The 17,983-nt window shown below is 36.8% G+C and overlaps 1 protein-coding gene across 1 annotated transcript in view; it reads right to left on the minus strand.

Moving 5' to 3' along the window:
• Nucleotides 1–2,331: 2,331 nt before the first annotated feature.
• The window catches only part of SHCBP1L (SHC binding and spindle associated 1 like), a 44,289-nt gene continuing 28,637 nt past the window's right edge, over nucleotides 2,332–17,983 (minus strand). The window contains exons 7-10 of the mRNA XM_065890449.1: nucleotides 5,909–6,062; nucleotides 4,436–4,686; nucleotides 3,473–3,595; nucleotides 2,332–2,624 (exon numbers count right to left, since the gene is read on the minus strand). Coding sequence (XP_065746521.1) covers nucleotides 2,373–2,624; nucleotides 3,473–3,595; nucleotides 4,436–4,686; nucleotides 5,909–6,062 — 780 coding nt within the window. The 3' untranslated portion in view covers nucleotides 2,332–2,372. The remainder of the gene's footprint in view (nucleotides 2,625–3,472; nucleotides 3,596–4,435; nucleotides 4,687–5,908; nucleotides 6,063–17,983) is intronic.

Below are 17,983 nucleotides of genomic sequence, written 5' to 3' on the forward strand. Positions count from 1 at the left end.
CTGCCCTGCCACCAGGTTCATCCGTACCACTTTTTTTTTTAATTCCATATGTATGCATTAGCATACAGTATTTGTTTTTCTCTTTTGACTTACTTCACTCTGTATGACAGAGGTCCATCCACCTCACTACAAATAACTCAATTTCGTTTCTTTTTATGGCTGAGTAATATTCCATTGTACATATGTGCCACATCTTTATCCATTCATCTGTCGATGGGACATTTAGGTTGCTTCCATGTCCTGGCTATTGTAAATCGTGCTGCAGTGAACATTGTGGTACATGTTTCTTTTTGAATTATGGTTTTCTCAGGGCATATGCCATTGTTCTAAATTAGAATCTCTTTTAAAATGTATAAGAGCTATGCATGGGTTGGTCCTGGTAGAGGAAACTTCTTAAATCCCATTTGAGGAGTAGAATTAGTATTTGTCTTCCCTTGACCTAGAAAATTGGTTAAGACAAGTGGTAAACAGAATAATGGCTCCTCAAAGATGTCCACATGCTAATTCCCAGAGCCTGTGAATGCATATCTTACATGGCAAAAGGGACTCTGCAGATGTAATTCAAGTTAAGGACCTTGAGATGGGGAAATTATCCTGGATTATCCGAGTGGGCTCAATCTGGGCTCAGTCTAATCATGAGTCCCTAAAAGTGGAAGGGAGGGAGCAGAAGAATTGGCTCAGAGAGATAAGATTGAAGACAAGGCAGAAGAAATTAAAAGCAGAAAAGGGACTCAGTCCATTGTTGCTGGCTTTGAAGATGGAGGAAGGAGGACGTAACCCAGATGCAGTTGGTCACCAGAAGCTGGGAACAGCCCTCAGCTGACAACCATCAAGAAAACAGTCCTACAACTGCAAGAAACTGAATTCTGCCGACAACCCAAATGAGCAAGGAAACAAATCCTCCCCTAAAGCCTCCAGAAAGAAACAAACCCCTGTCAACACTGATGTTAGGCCGGTGGGACCCATGCCAAAACTGCAACCTACAGAACTGTTTGATGATAAATTGGTGATGTTTAAACCTCTAAATTTGTGGTAGTTCGTTATGACGGAGAGAAAAATAATAAGGGTGGGAAGGTGAAGGAGGGAGAAAAATAACTATCAAAGTTCAGATTTCTTAGAAAATCTTAAAAATGCTTTGTGCATGCTTTAGAGATAGGAGAATAGGAGAAAAAAAACAAAACCCTGTATTCTGAAGTGGGCCTGGGGAAAAAAGTAATTGGTTGGAAACCAATGGCAGCAACAGAAAGGAGGCAAGTAACCAATGAGTGAGAAGTTTGCCCCTGTGAGGCTATTGCTTTCTGTTTACTCAAAAGAGCCTATCTTTGTCCATCACATACTCTTCCTAAAGCGAAAAACAGGGAAGTAGAGGAAGAGGATTGTGAAGGAAAATCCCCACTTTTACAGCTTATAAAATTCATTATAGAGAGATTGTTCTTGTTAAGGCCTCCTCCGTGGAATTATGTCACCTGGCTAAGAAGACCTTGTGTTTAAAAAAAAAAAAGCTATTCAATGAAACACTGAAGAACAGCTACTATACTTCATTCAACTCTCAGCCTCAAGAGATTCTCTATAGCAACACAGGGTCGCCTTTGCTAAGTTACAGATAACACAAAGTACTGAATAAAAGTCAAATTGTGGAAGGAAAGATTGGGGGCTGAAGCCTGAGTGCTTATTTTCTTTTATACCCTGAAGTCAATGTAAGCTGTGCTTTGTGAAAAAGACCAGTTTTTTCTTACAAAACAAACACCCTATTTTAGAGGACTCATGCCATCCAATTTAAAGATTATATTTCCTAGCTTCATTTGCAGTTAGATGCAGCCATGCAATCAGATTCTAGCTGGAGGGAGGCATGAAAGTTGAAATAATGTGTGTGACTTTGAGGGAGAAATACATTTCTTTGTTTTTTGCCTCTCTTATTTTGAATTTTCTTGTTTCCTATAGTTAAGCCTAAACATAGTGCTATCTTATCTTATTCCAGTTACCTGCACAGATAAATGGGAATGAATCAGATATTGTCCATAAACTTTTTTTATTTTTTCAATTCTCTACATAAAGCACCTAAAGCTTCTTATTGGACTCAGACTATATAAAACAATATTTAAAACCACAGTTGTTTTTGGAATTAATGATGATGGTATATACTAAAAATATACTAAATACCACTGAATTATATATTTTAAAAGTGAATTTTATGATATGTAAATTATATCTCAAAACTTATTTAAAAAACGTTAAAATGAATCATTCAATGAAAGCATTAAATATTTAAATTTTAAAATTAAGTTTCACATTTAATTAAAACTACCATTTCTGTGGGATACGAGAATTATTAAATATCTGAAACATAAAACTTTAACATAGATCCAGATGCTTTAACTTGTTACTATTCTGATAGCCCCCTTTAGGTTTGCTTCTATTTTATTATTATTCATTTCCAGATTCAGATTTTGCATTACTTTGGAGAGCATATTATCATCTTTTTTATCTCCTGAAGCAGTCCCTTTGCTGAGGGTTTCTTCTGCTACAATAAAAAACTGTTCAGTTGGTTGAAGAATGCTTACTCCGTAGCCATTGTTGTTGTAAATATGATTATTGGTCATCTTCAACTTGGGTGCTGGAAGAACCTGTTAAATTATTCAAGGAAATTAGTTTTTCAATTTCTATAAAAATAAAATATGAACTAATGAACATCTCATAAACTCTAGAACTTAAATTCTTGAGTTTACACATTTCTTTAGAACAACAATCTCAGTTTTGAACAAGTATTATTTTCCTCACTGGATTAATGTAATACTAACTACAAAAGGTTTTAATATTAAATGGAGTTTTCAATTTTATCCATTATTGATAAAGACAACTGATTCTAGATGGGGATACAGCAATATCCCATGAAGTTGACTTTTAATATAACATGATAAATATGAAAATAATTTCAGATAATGAAAATGCTAAAGATGAAAATAATTTAAAATAATGATATGTAAATTAGTGTTCTAGGGAAAACTTCATTAACTATACGAGTCTAGAGAGGGACCTAGAAAGGTAGAATTTATAGAAGTAGAAAGGAATGGGAAGGCATTTCACTTATAAATTATTGCTATTAATGTTTTAATTGGTTAGCTTAAATTATTTTACAAAGTTTGAAAGTAAGACTTAAAATATTTAATATATTTATCCTCTTAATTTGCTTTACCTTGGAAAATCTATTACAAGTCTGCTCAGTGAAAAATTAAAACATTTATAAGAGTACTTTCTCATATTCAAAGTTATTTACTAAGAATTTAAGTTGAAATTATTAAATAAGACTAAACTTGTTTCCTATCAACCATCATTTAAACCATATTTTAATTACTTGTACCATACTTTTCCAAATCAACAATAACATTTAGACTAAAATTTAAGACTGAAGGTATCTTTCTAATAATTATTTATAATTCTTACAACAATTCTATGTTAAAAAATGTGAAAATACCTTCATATTAACTCCACCTAAGGTGCTTTTTGAACTGTCAGTTGTTCTGAGGTTATTACAGTGATGAATTTCGTTCCTTTCCAAAATGGCTATGCTTCCAGGATACAGTTCAACACCAGCACCCTGTAAATTAAAAGCAAATAAAACAACCTATAAAACACATGCACCTCTCCAAAATTTTCTTTAGATTTGAAAGCTGTAATTCTGTATTAGCAATCTAAACACACTAAGTTACATGATAGTGCAAACAACAATTTTGTGGAGATAATGTTTAAAACATTTGTGTCAGAGAATCATTGGGCCTAGAAGGAAGGTTGAAGTCATATGGCGTATAACATTCTCTCCTACCCAAATCAAGTCTTAGAAGGGAGTCAAAGACCTCTTTAAGCAACTTTCAATAGTTACAAAAATTCATTTATATATACTCTAAATCCCTCATAATTCTACTTAAGTATTTCCTTATTTTAGTGGGAACTAAGAAAAAGTCATTCTATAAAAAGGTCTTATTTTTCTGCTTCCTTTAATCTTTTTTTCATTCAATTTTCTAGTCCTTTAATGGTCTTTGTGATTGTTATCTTTAGACTCAAGCTGTCAGAACTAATCACAATACCTTACAGCAATGTCTGATAGCTTATAAGTACTTACATCTTTTTAAGTAAACGATCAAGTAACTGACTCATGATCTGTTTTACAGCCACTGATACCTATATTTTTTTAAAAATCACACATAAACCAAAACTAGTAATTTCTTACTTTGGACTTAGGCAGTTTACTTTTCCTAAGTGTACTAAGTGTATAATGACACACATATACTTGTTCTCACTTTATTTACTTTTGTCAGTTTCTAAGTTTAATTATAATTCAATTAAAAGATAAAATAATTGTTACCCTTTGTTTCCATATTAAGATCAGTCAAAGTTATCAATAGCCAAATAAACCCATAAATTTTATAAAATAAAATACCTGGGCACCAGTTATTTCACAGTCTGTAATTGTCAAAGCAGCTCCTGTAAGAACACACACTCCTGTTCCTTCACATTTTAATACACAGTTTTCTAGAGTCATGTGACCAGACTCCACCACCACAATACCATCAACTGTCCCTTGTTGTATCAAAGATAGATGCATTAATTTCACATTATCAGCTTTGGACACCACAAAACTGTCATAAGAAGGTTCAGAAGTAATCATAATTTCCTCTCTCTTTCCAATTCCTGATGTATAAAGACAAAAATACATAATTAAATCAGTACTCCCAAAGCTTAAAGCCCTTTAGTCATTCAATAATACTTGTTCTTACTAAGTTTTTCTTTTCACACATTTTAAATAAGTAACATCTGTAATTATTCAGTCAACTAATTAGATACTTAACTATAATGTAGTCTTTTGTCCTTATTTTGATGCCATGATGGAAGAATCTGGGTTTATAATCAATCTAAATGTACCTATGGTACTTATTCAACATATTCCTTCCACTATATATTTCCCTATATTATATAGTGAGCAGTCATCTACAAAATGTGTAAGATACAAAAAGTATCTTACCAAAACCTGGTTTCAAAACCATTATAAATTACCGTAACAAAAAAGACTGGCAGAGACTTGAATTAGGTTACAAGATTAATGTAATCATATCCATAATTTTGTTCTAGAGTAGTCTGAGCAATCTTCTAAATTTAACATCAATCCAAAAATGGGTTGGATCTTTAAGAAGACTACCAATTTTTAAAATTACAAATATGATCCTTATTACCCATATAGTTCAGCAAAATATAACTGACTACAGTCATCAAAATCTAGTGAAAATTTTGCTCAATTTTTGAATTGATAGCAAAGTTTAAGTCATCTGTCTTTTCTTTTGGCTAGACAAGGGGAATAACCTTACTTTAATGTAAAAGGGCAAAATTAAATATGTTCACTAAATATGTTCAGAACCTAAAAGAAATTTAGTAAACTCTGCTTTTTTACTTCTTGAGTTTCCATGTGAATTAAACTTTTTGAGAAAATGCTGAGCATATTTTAATATAGCCTTACATTTAGCTTTCCCTACTAGAGTGCTATGAAGTGCTATGGAGACAGGAGAAAAAAGTAGTTTAGGTAAAAATATAGAGCTAATAGAAGATATTGTGAACTGATTTTTTTTCCTGATTTTGAGTATTTATTTAGAATCTCTGCTTGTAGTGCTACATTATCATGGGGAAAAAGTAGTCTCATTGATTGATTTGCTCTGGTACAGTATGTCCAAACGAGGTCACCTGTACAGATAATATACTACTGAACAGGTGAGAAAATCTTAATTGTAAAAAGCACATAAGGGATTTTTGTGAAACATAAAACCCTGTTCTAATTTCTAGTAATCTGATTAACCATGTTTATAAAATACAGATTCTCCAGCATACATTGCTGTTAAAAAATTGCAAAGGATGCCTTGCTAACCCTTTATAACGATGTCATCAGTCAATAAAGCAAGATTTACAGCTTGATATTCTCCTGGAAAAATAACTACTGTATCTCCACTATAACAACTATCCAAAGCCAAATCCAAATCATCATGCTGTTGGAGAAGTGTGTCTGAAGATAAGTCCTTCACCTGAAAAAAAGAAGTAAAACAATAGGTCAAACTGAAACAGGTCATTTTAATCAGTTAACTCATTGGTAACGTGTGCTTTTCCCGAAGACTTACTTTGTATAGGTAGTGCACTGTAAATACTCTAGGTATTTATGTTCATTAAATGCTCAAAGTATCAGTCCATCAATTAAGGAATGATGAAGAGATTTTCTCATTACAATTACATTCACTAGTGAATGATTACAATCACTAGTAATTTTACAGCTATTAAATACAGCCAGAAGTCATATTTTGACCTTTACATATTACCTCCTAAGCCTCACAACAGTTCTTTGAGGTAAAGTATTATTATACCCTTGTAATGTTAAGAAATTGAAACTCTGTGAGAGTAAATGATTTGCCCGCGGACACAGAGTTAGTGGGTGGTGAAGCTAAGTTTTAGATCTAGATGACACCAGATCTCTTTCCTACTGGAAACTACTACTTTGTTTTAACTCAAACTGACTCTAAAATTTTGGTAAACCAACAAAAATTTATATATTAAGGATTCTAGAACTAAAATCAAAAAAGTACCAGAAATTTGCACTGGGAGTAGGAAAGGGGAAAGAACTTCATTATTAGTGCCATGAAGAATGAGGAACTTTAAAAATAAAATCTGGTAACTAAAAATATACTCTGAAAAAATGCCTATTCTTTTATCCCAATAGAAATGGCATCATCATTCATATATCATTTTTCTTATTATATAAGAGGCACTTTTTGTAAAAAACAAAATGAAACAAAGCATAACAAAAATGGAAATTTTAACCTAAATAAAATATATAGATATTTCCTTGTCTTTCTCCCATGCATATATTCATTTATTCATAATACCAATATATCATACCATAGATGCATATGGTTTTGAATCCTGATTTTTCTCATTTCATTATATCACATTTCCCCATGTCTTTAAATATTTTTTCAAAGCCTAAATTTTTTTTTTTTAATTGGGGGTATAGTTGTTTTACAACGTTGTGTTAGTTTCTACTGTACAGCGAACTGAGGTGGAGTTCCCCATGCTACATAGCAGGTTCTCATTAGTTATCTATTTTATACATATTAGTGTATATATGTCAATCCCAATCTCCCAGTTCATCCCACCCACCCCCTTACCCTCTTGGTGTCCATATGTTTGTTCTCTACGTCTGTGTCTCCAAAGCCTAATTTTTATGATTTACATAATACATCATACAGATGTGTCATAATATGATTTTCTTACCCTCATTTAGATAGCTTACAATTTTTTTCAATATTACAAAAATACAACCACAAATAAATTATGCACATCTCTAGTTATTTCTTTAGGATAAACTAGATTGAGAATTACTAAGTCAAAAGGTATAAAACATTTTAAGCCTCTTGGATACATATTGCTAAACCACCCTCCAAGAAAGTTTAACCAATTGACACTTGGTCTGAGAACTCACTTTTCTGCAAGCTCATCAGCATGGGGTATCTTTTAAATGTATAAAAATATTTGCCATTTTAATAGGCTCACTGCCTCATTTTAATTTTCTTTGATAAGCAGGAGTGAACATTTTTTTCCCAGATATATATATGAAACTCTTAAAATCCTCACTAAATCAGCAAACCAATACAGTCATTTGTGCTTGTATTACATCTTACATACTCTAAATACTTCTGTAGCAGACATTACAAGGACTACCTCTGTAAATACTTTGGAAGAACTCTAGAATACATCTCATTTATATATATATATTAAAAAAAATTTTTTTTTGGCCATGCCATGTGTGCGGCTTGCAGGATATTTGTTCCCTGACCAAGGATCGAACCCATGCCCCCTGCAGTGGAAGCTCAGAGTCCTAACCACTGGACTGCCAGGGAATTCCCATCATTTATATTTGCCTTACTCACTGAAACAGGAAACATGAGAAAAATGTTTGATGGGGGAAGATAATGAGTTTAATTTTGGTGCCAGTTAATTTGAGGTACCAGTGGAGTCACTCAGAGATATCCGGTAGACCATCTATATAAGGATCTAGAATACAGGACTGAAATCTGACAAGGTATAAAGATCCTAGAATTGTTTACTTGTATGATAATTCAAGCATGGGAATGGGTGAGATTAGCCATAAGAATGTATAAAAAGGAAAAGGTAGCACCCTTGTACGGAACACTGAGGAATAACATTTAAAGGATAGGCAAAAACAAGATATTATAAAGAAAACGGAGGAGTGGCCCAAGAGGTGGTAAGAAAATCAGATCAAGATGTCATGAAAGGAGGAAGTAGTTGATCATGTCAAATGCTGCTGAAAGATTAAAAGAGATGGTAATCCCTACTGCATTTAGCCACAGCTTGGTCCCACATGACCACAAGAGCATTTTCACTGGTGTTCTGGAGGCAGAAACCAGATCACAGTGAGTAGAGGCATGAATGGGAAAGAAGTAAAGACAAGTGAAGCCAAATATTTCAAGAAGTTTGGCTCTGCAAGGGAAGAGACAAAGATGTGGTATTTAGGGTAGATATTGTTTTGTTATTTAAGATAAGATAGAACTGAGCATCTCTCAATGCATTCAGGAAGGAGCGAGCAGGGAGAAAGATACAAGAAAGAGGTGACATCCTGGAAATAGTGGAGTAAAGAGCTCCAAGAATTAGTTCTTCTTCTAAAGCAAACAAATTGGCAAAAAATGACAGAATGTTTTTTTGTAACTCTGAAATCTAATTAAACATAGCAGCCAAGGAAGTGCTAGATGAAGAGGTGGTTAAAATTCAGTAAGAAAGTGTTCTGGTGTCTTTACTTACTTGCCTACCATATCCCATTCTCCAGACTGGCAGCAGTTGAGTGAATAGCAACAGCCCGTATTTCTGATGTGGCTTGCTGGCACTGGGATGGGTGAGGGGTGGGGGAAATAGGGACCTTATTCTCAAAAAAATTGGACTGCATTTTGACCTGTCTGATGATCAGTATCTCAGGAGAGGGACTGGCAAAGAAACTGACCTTTGTTTCACCTCCCTCAGGATGGAGCAGCTTTATAAGTAGCATCTGATGAAAGCATTTAAAGACATGCTCTACCCAAAGCTACCTGGGACAAAGGATGAAGGAAGGGCAAGGAAAAGCCTACAAATGAGGAGGCTGAAGAGGAAGATTCTTGGGGAAATAAGAGCTACCTTATATACTGGGGAATCTACAGTAAAATGCACAATCTCAGGGATGGATGCATACTCAGAAGGGATCTGTAAAGACCTTAAGCTTGTGCTTCTGGCTGGTCACTGGGCCCTGTGCAAGCAGGAGGTGAAAACTAAGGCAGAGTTGTGGGCAGCCTGGCTTCGTTTGAAGGAGTGCCTCAGCTCAGAGCTAATCTGCAAAGACAAGGAGTTTTTTGGTTTTGTTTTTCTTTTTAGCTGCAGGTGTTTAGGGAAATTTCTGTCAGGTCACTGACTAACTGCTGAGATAACAGAGACTTCAGCAGCCACACACAAAAAAGAATACAGCCTTTGCAAAAACAGTTTGGAAAATTCACTAAACATATGGACAACTGCAGTCCTAAACAACCAGTACAGCAAACCCTGGGGATGGGGTAGAATCCAATTTCCAGAGTTACCACATTATAATATTAAAAATACCCAGTTTTCAACAAAAATTATAAGACATACAAAGAAACAGGAAGCTATGGCCCATTCACAGGAAAAAAAAAAAAAGAAAGAAATTGACAGAAACCATCTCTGAGGAAGTCCAGAAAAGACTTTGGACTTACCAGACAAAACTTTAAATCAATTGTCTTAAATAGCCTCAAAGAGCTCAAGGAAACCATGGATAAATAATTAAAGGAAACCAAGAGAACAACAGATGAATAAATAGAGACTATCCATAAAGGGATAAAACTTATAAAATTGAACCAAATAGAAATTCTATAGCTGTCCAGTAAAAGTACAAAAAGTACAATAGTTGAAATGAAAACCTCACTAGAGAGGTTCAATATCAGGTCTAAGCCGGCAGAAGAATAACAAACTTGAAGATAGGACAATTGCAATTATTGAATCTAAGGAGCAGGAAGAAAAATGAACAAAGTCGAAAGGACCAGTGGTATCCCATCAAGAACACCGATATTATGGGAATCCCAGAAGAAGAGAGAAAGAAAAGAGCAGAAAGAATATTTGAAAAAATAATGGTTGGAAACTTTCCAAATCCGTTGAAAGATGTGAATCAACACATCCAAGAAGTTTAATGGATGCAGAATAAATACAAAGGGATCCACACCAACATACATTATAATCAAACTGTTGAAAGCCAAAACAGAGAATCTTGAAAGCAGCAAGAGAGAAGCAATTCAATATGAACAAAGGACTGGCAATAAGATTAACATGATTTCTCATCAGAAACCATGGAAGCCAGAAACCAATGAGATGACATATTTAAAGTGCTGAAAGGGGGGAAAAAAACACTATCAACCAAGAATTCTATATCTGGCAAAACTATCCTTCAAAATAAAGAAAAACTTAAGACATTCCCAGATAAACAAAGGCTGGATCTTCCCTGTGCTAAAGGGAGTCCTTCAGACTGAAGGAAAAGAACACTAGTTAGTAACTCAAAGCCATATGAAGCAGTAACTCCAGCAAAGGCAGCAAATACATGGGTAAATATAAAGCCAGTATTATTATAATCTTTGTTTGTAACTCCTTTTCTTTGTTTCCTGTATGATTTAAAAGAGCAATGCATGAAACAGTTATAAATCCATGTTAATGGGCAGACGATGTATAAAGATGTAATTTGTGACAACAGCAACATAAAGTAGGAATGGAGCTGTAAAAGAACAGAGTGTTTGTGTGCTATTGAAGCTAAGTTGGTATCAATCCAGACTAGATTGTTATAAATTTAGAATGTTAATTGTAATCTCCATGGTAACCACTAAGATGATAACTAAAAATATACAGAAAGGAAATGAGGAATGAGTCAAACAAAACACTAGAAAAAACTCATCAAATACAAAAGAATATGACATACAGAAATCAAATGGCAAATGGCAGAAGTCCTTTCTTATCAGTAATCACTTCAAATGTAAATGGATTAAGATCACGAATTAAAAGACAGAGACTGGTAGAATGGATAAACATGATCCAATTATATAATGTCTACAAGGGACTCACTTTAGGTCCAAAGACACAAATAAATTAATAGTAAAAGGATAGAAAAAAACATTCCATACAAACAGTAACCAGAAGAGAACTGCAGTGACTATACTAATATTAAACAAAATAGACTTTAAGTCAAAACTTTTTACCAGAGACAAAGAAGGACATTATATATTGACCAAAAAGGATTTATTCATCAAGAAGATATAATAAGCACGTATACAGGAAACAATGAGGCTCCAGAATATATGAAGCAAACACTGGCAGAGCTGAGGGGAGAACTAGACAGTTCTACAATAATATAATAGTTGAAGATTTCCATACTCCATTTGCAATAATGACTAGTACATCTACAGAAGATCAATAAGGAAACAGGATTTGAACAACACTGTAATTCAGCTAGACCTAATACACACAGAACTCAATACAGAAGAATACATATTCTTCTTAATTGCACATGGAACATTCTCCAGGATATACCATATGATAAGCTACAAAACAAATTTCAATAAATGTATCCTCTCTGACCACAATGGAATTGATTTAGAAATGAATAACAGCAGGAAAAACTGGAAAATTCACAAATATGTGGAAATTAAACAACATTCTTAAACAACAAATGGGTCAAAGAAAACCCAAAGAAAAAATAAGAAAATGAGGTGAATGAAAACAAAATCACAACGTACCAAAACTTCTGGGATGCTCAGAGTGGAGTTCAGAGTGAAATTTATAGTTATAAATGCTTACATTAAAAAAGAAAGATCTTGGGGCTTCCCTGGTGGCGCAGTGGTTGAGAGTCCGCCTGCCGAGGCAGGGGACACGGGTTCGTGCCCCGGGCCGGGAGGATCCCACGTGCTGCGGAGCGGCTGGGCCCGTGAGCCATGGCCGCTGAGCCTGCACGTCTGGAGCCTGTGCTCTGCAGCGGGAGTAGGCCACAACGGTGAGAGGCCCACATACCGCAAGAAACAAACAAACAAAAAAGAAAGATCTTGGGGACTTCCCTGTTGGTGCAGTGGTTGGGAATCCACCTGCCAATGCAGTGGACACAGGTTCGAGCCCTGGTCTGGGAAGATCCCACATGCCGCGGACCAACTAGGCCCGTGCACCACAGCTGCTGAGCCTGCGCTCTACAGCCTGTGAGCCACAACTACTGAGCCCGTGTGCCACAACTACTGAAGGCCTCATGCCTAGAGCACATGCTCTGCAGCAAGAGAAGCCACGGCAATGAGAAGCCCGTGCACCGCAACGAAGAGCAGCCCCCGCTCACCACAACTAGAGAAAGCCTGCGCGCAGCAATGAAGACCCAATGCAGCCAAAAATAAAATAAATAAATTTAAAAAAAGAAAGATCTCAAATCAGTAACCTAACTTTATATCTTATGGAACTAGAAAAAGAAGAACAAACTAAATCCAAAGTCAGCAGAAGAAAGAAAATAATAAAGATTAGAGCAGAGATAAATGGAGAACAGAAAAACAACAGAATTAATGAAATCAAAAATTGATTCTTTGAAATGATCTATGAAATTGACAAACCTTTAGCTAAACTAAGAAAAAAGGGAGAAGGCAAAAAATAACATCAGAAATGAAAGTGGAGACACTACTACTGAACTTCTAGAAATAAAAAGGATTATAAGAGAATATTATGAACAAATGTACACCAACAAATGCTCCAACAAAATGAACAACAAAATGAAGTGTACAAATTTCTAGAAATATACAAATTACCAAAACTGAGTCAAAAAGAAATAGAAAATCTGAACAGACCTAGAACAAGTAAAGAGATTGAATCAGTAATCAAAAACCTCCCAACAAAGAAAAATCTAGGACCAGATGGCTCCATTAGTAACTACTACAAAACATTTAAAGAATTAACACCAATTCTTCTCTCCAATTCTTCCAAAAACAGGAGAGAACAACTCCTAACTCCTTCTATGACACCAGCATCCTCTGATAACAAAGCCAAAGAAACCAGAAGAAAACTACAGACCAATTTCGCTTATGAATATAAATGCAGAAATCCTCAACATATTCTAGCAAGCCAAACCAACAGTATTTTAAGAGTTATACACTATGACCAAATGGGATTTATCCCAGGAATTCAGGGGTAGTTTAACATATAAAAATCAATCAATGCTACATTAATAAAATAAAAGGGGGAAAGAAACTACAGGATCATCTCAGTTGATGTATAAAAAGCATTTGAGGGCTTCCCTGGTGGCGCAGTGGTTGAGAGCCCGCCTGCCGATGCAGGGGACATGGGTTCGTGCCCCAGTCCGGGGAGATCCCACATGCCGCGGAGTGGCTGGGCCCGTGAGCCATGGCCGCTGAGCCTGCGCGTCCGGAGCCTGTCCTGTGCTCTGCAACGGGAGAGGCCACAGCAGTGAGAGGCCCGTGTACCAAAAAAAAAAAAAAAAAAAAAAGCATTTGACAAAATCCAATACCTTTTCATTATAAAAACCACTCAAAAATTAGGAATAGAGGGGAACTTCCTCAACACAATAAATGTAATTTACGAAAAGCTCACAGTTAACATCATAATCATAAAAGACTGAAAACTTTCTCCCTGTATTAGTTTCCTAGGGTAACAAAATACCACAAATTTAGCTAAACAACAGAAATTTATTTTCTCACAGTTCTGGAGGCTGCAAATCCTAGATCAAGGTGTCAGTAAGTGTGGTTTCTTTTGAGACCTCTCTCCTTGGCTTGCACGTGGCCACCCTCTTGCTTCCTCTTCACGTGGTTGTCCCTCTGTGCACGTGCACCCTGGTACCTCTCTGTGTGTCCAAATTTTGTCTTCTTATAAGGACATCAGGCAGTTTGCGTTAGGACCCACCATAAGGACTTCATTTTAACTTAATCATTTCTTTAAATACCCATCTCCAAATACATGTAGTTATATTTTGAGGTATGGGGATTAAGACTTCAACATACGAATTATGGAGAGACACAGTTCATCCTGTAACACTTCCCTACAATCAGGAACAAAACAAAGACACCCATTTTTACCACTGCTATTCAACACTGTACTAGCCAGAAGAAGTTCTAGCCTGAGCAACTAGGTAAAAATAAATAAAAGGCATCTAGACTGGAAAGGAAGAAGTAAAACTATTTCTGTTTGCAGACAACCTGATTCTACATATCATATACATAGAAAATCCCAAAAGAATTCACCAAAAAAGTATGATAGCTATTAAATTCAGGAAAGTTGCAGGACACAAGATCAACACACCAGTCAGTTTTGTTTCTATATACCAGCAATGAACAATCTGAAAAGAAAATTAAGGAAATAATTCTATTTACAAGAGCATCCAAAATAATAAAATATCTAGGAATAATTTTTTACATACATATAAGGTGAAAGCCTTTATGTAAAAACTACAAAACTTTGCTGAAAGAAATTAAAGAATGCCTAAGTAAATTGGAAGTCTCCATGTTTATGGATTGGAAGCTTTTCATATTGCCAAGATGGCAATAATACCCTAATTGATCTACAGATTCAATGTAATTCCTGTCAAAATTCCAATAGCCTTTTTAGAAGAAACGGAAGATCTTATCCTCAAATTTATATGGAATTGCAAGGGACCCTGAATATCCAAGACAGTACTGAAAAAATTTGGAGAACTCACACCTCTGATTTCAAAACTTACTACAAAGCTATGGTAATTGAACTGTGTGATACTGTCATAAGGATAGACAGTATCTGAAACAGAACTGAAAGCCCAGAAATAAACCCATACAGCCAAGGCCAACTGATTTTCAACAAGGGTGCCAAGACTATTCAGTGAAGGAAAAAACAGTCTCTTCAACAATGGTGTTGGGACAACGGGATATCTACATGCAAAGAAATAGAATTGGACTCCTCACTCACACCATATACAAAAATTAACTCAAAATGGATCAATGACCTAAATATAAGAGCCAAAACTCTTAAGAGAAAACATAAGGTTAAATTTTTATGACCTTGGATTTGGCAGTGGATTCTTTGGTATGATACCAAAAGCATGAGTAAAAGAAATAGATAAACTGAACTTCACCAAACTTTAAAACGTCTGTGCATCAAAGAACATTATTAAGAAAGTGAACAGGCAACTATGAAATGGGAGAAAACATACATAAACATACATCTAATATGAATCTAGTATCCAGAATATACAAGAAATTCATAATCAGTAACAAAAAAACAACCCAATCAAAAATGGGCATAGGGGCTTCCCTGGTGGCGCAGTGGTTGAGAGTCCTCCTGCTGATGCAGGGGACGCGGGTTCGTGCCCCGGTCTGGGAAGATCCCACATGCCATGCGGAGCGGCTGGGCCCGTGAGCCATGGCCGCTGGGCCTGCGCGTCCGGGGCCTGTGCTCCGCAGCGGGAGAGGCCACAGCAGTGAGAGGCCCGCGTACCGCAAAAAAACAAAACAAAAAAACCCAAAAAACTTAAAAAAAAAAAAAAAAAAAAATGGGCATAGGACTTGGAAGAGATATCTCTCCAAACCAGAGATACAAATGGCCAACAAGCACATGAAAAGACGAAATGAAAATCAAAATCACAATGAGATACCACTTCATATACCATTAGGATGACTTTAATGAAAGAGACAGATAAGTGTTGATAAAGATGTGGAGAAATCAGAACCCTCAAACATTGCTGGTGGGAATGTAAAATGGTTCAGCTGCTGTGGAAAACAGTTTAGTGGTTCTTTAAAAAGTTAAACATGTATGGTTTAACATATGTAGTTGACTGGAAGGATATTTAGGACATTAATTCAATAGAGAATACAGGAGGACTAGGGATGGGATTAATTAATAAGTTAAAAAAAATTAATGAGTTCAGGTCAAGGAAACACACCATGGCAGAGTAGAAGGATGTGCTCTCACTCCCTCTTGTGAGAACACCAAAATCACAACTAGCTGCTGGACAGTCATCGACAGGAAGACACTGGAACTCACCAAAAAAGATACCCCACATCCAAAGACAAAGGAGAAGCCACAATGAGATGGTAGGAGGGGCGCAATCACAGTAAAATCAAATCCCATAACTGCTGGGTGGGTGACTCACAGGCTGGAGAACACATACCACAGAAGTCCACCCACTGGAGTGAAGGTTCTGAGCCCCATGTCAGGCTTCCCAACCTGAGGGTCCGGCAACAGGAGGAGGAATTCCTAGACAATCAGACTTTGAAGCCTAGTGGGAATTGATTTGACAGGACTGGGGAAAACAGAGACTCCACTCTTGGAGGGCACACACAAAGTAGTGTGCACATCAGGACCCAGGGGAAGGAGCAGTGACCCCAGGGGAGACTGAACCAGACCTACCTGCTAGTGTTGGAGGGTCACCTGCAGAGGTGGGGGGTGGCTGTGGCTCACGGTGGGGACAAGGACACTGGCAACAGAAGTTCTGGGAAGTACTCCTTGGCATGAGCCCTCCCGGAGTCCGCCATTAGTCCCATCAAAGAGCCTGTAGCCTCTAGTGCTGGGTCGCCTCAGGCCAAAAAACCAACAGGGAGGGAACCCAGCCCCACCCATCAACAGTCAAGTGGATTAAAGTTTTACTGAGCTCTGCCCACCAGAGCAACAGTCAGCTCTACCCACCACCAGTCCCTCCCACCAGGAAACTTACACAAGCCTCTTAAGATAGCCTTATCCACCAGAGGGCAGACAGCAGAAGCAAGAAGAACTACAATCCTGCAGCCTGCGGAACAAACCACATTCACAGAAAGACAGACAAGACGAAAAGGCAGAGGGCTATGTACCAGATGAAGCAACAAGATAAAACGCCAGAAAAACAACTAAATGAAGTGGAGATAGGCAACCTTCCAGAAAAAGAATTCAGAATAATGATAGTGAAGATGATCCAGGACCTCAGAAAAAGAATGGAGGCAGAGATTGAGAAGATGCAAGAAATGTTTAACAAAGACCTAGAAGAATCAAAGAACAAACAAACAGAGATGAATAATACAATAACTGAAATGAAAACTACACTAGAAGGAATCAATAGCAGAATAACTGAGGCAGAAGAACAGATAAGTGAAAGACAGAATGATGGAATTCACTGCTGCAGAACAGAATAAAGAAAAAAGAATGAAAAGAAATGAAGACAGCCTAAGAGACCTCTGGGACAACATTAAATGCAACAACATTTGCGTTATAGGGGTCCCAGAAGAAGAAGAGAGAGAGAAAGGACCAGAGAAAATATTTGAAGAGATTATAGTCGAAAACTTCCCTAACATGGGGGGCTTCCCTGGTGGCGCAGTGGTTGAGAGTCCGCCTGCCGATGCAGGGGACGCGGGTTCGTGCCCCAGTCTGGGAAGATCCCACATGCTGCGGATCAGCTAGACCTGTGAGCCATGGCCACTGAGCCTGCGCATCTGGAGCCTGCGCGTCCAGAGCCTGTGCTTCGCGGCAGGAGAGGCCACAATGGTGAGAGGCCTGTGTACCACAAAAAAAAAAAAAAAATTAACTTCCCTAACATGGGAAAGGAAATAGCCACCCAAGTCCAGGAAGCACAGCGAGTCCCAGGCAAGATAAACCCAAGGAGAAACACATCGAGACACATAGTAATCAAATTGGGAAAAATTAAAGACAAAGCAAAATTATTGAAAGCAGCAAGGGAAAAACGACAAATAACATACAAAGGAACTCCCATAAGGATAAAAGCTGATTTCTCAGCAGAAACTCTACAAGCCAGAAGGGAATGGCATGATATACTTAAAGTGATGAAAGGGAAGAAGCTACAACCAAGATTACTATACCCGGCAAGGATCTCATTCAGATTCAATGGAGAAATCAAAAGCTTTACAGACAAGCACAAGCTAAG

The sequence above is a fragment of the Phocoena phocoena genome, chromosome 1 (assembly GCF_963924675.1).
Source record: "Phocoena phocoena chromosome 1, mPhoPho1.1, whole genome shotgun sequence".
NCBI classification, from domain to species: Eukaryota; Metazoa; Chordata; class Mammalia; order Artiodactyla; family Phocoenidae; genus Phocoena; species Phocoena phocoena.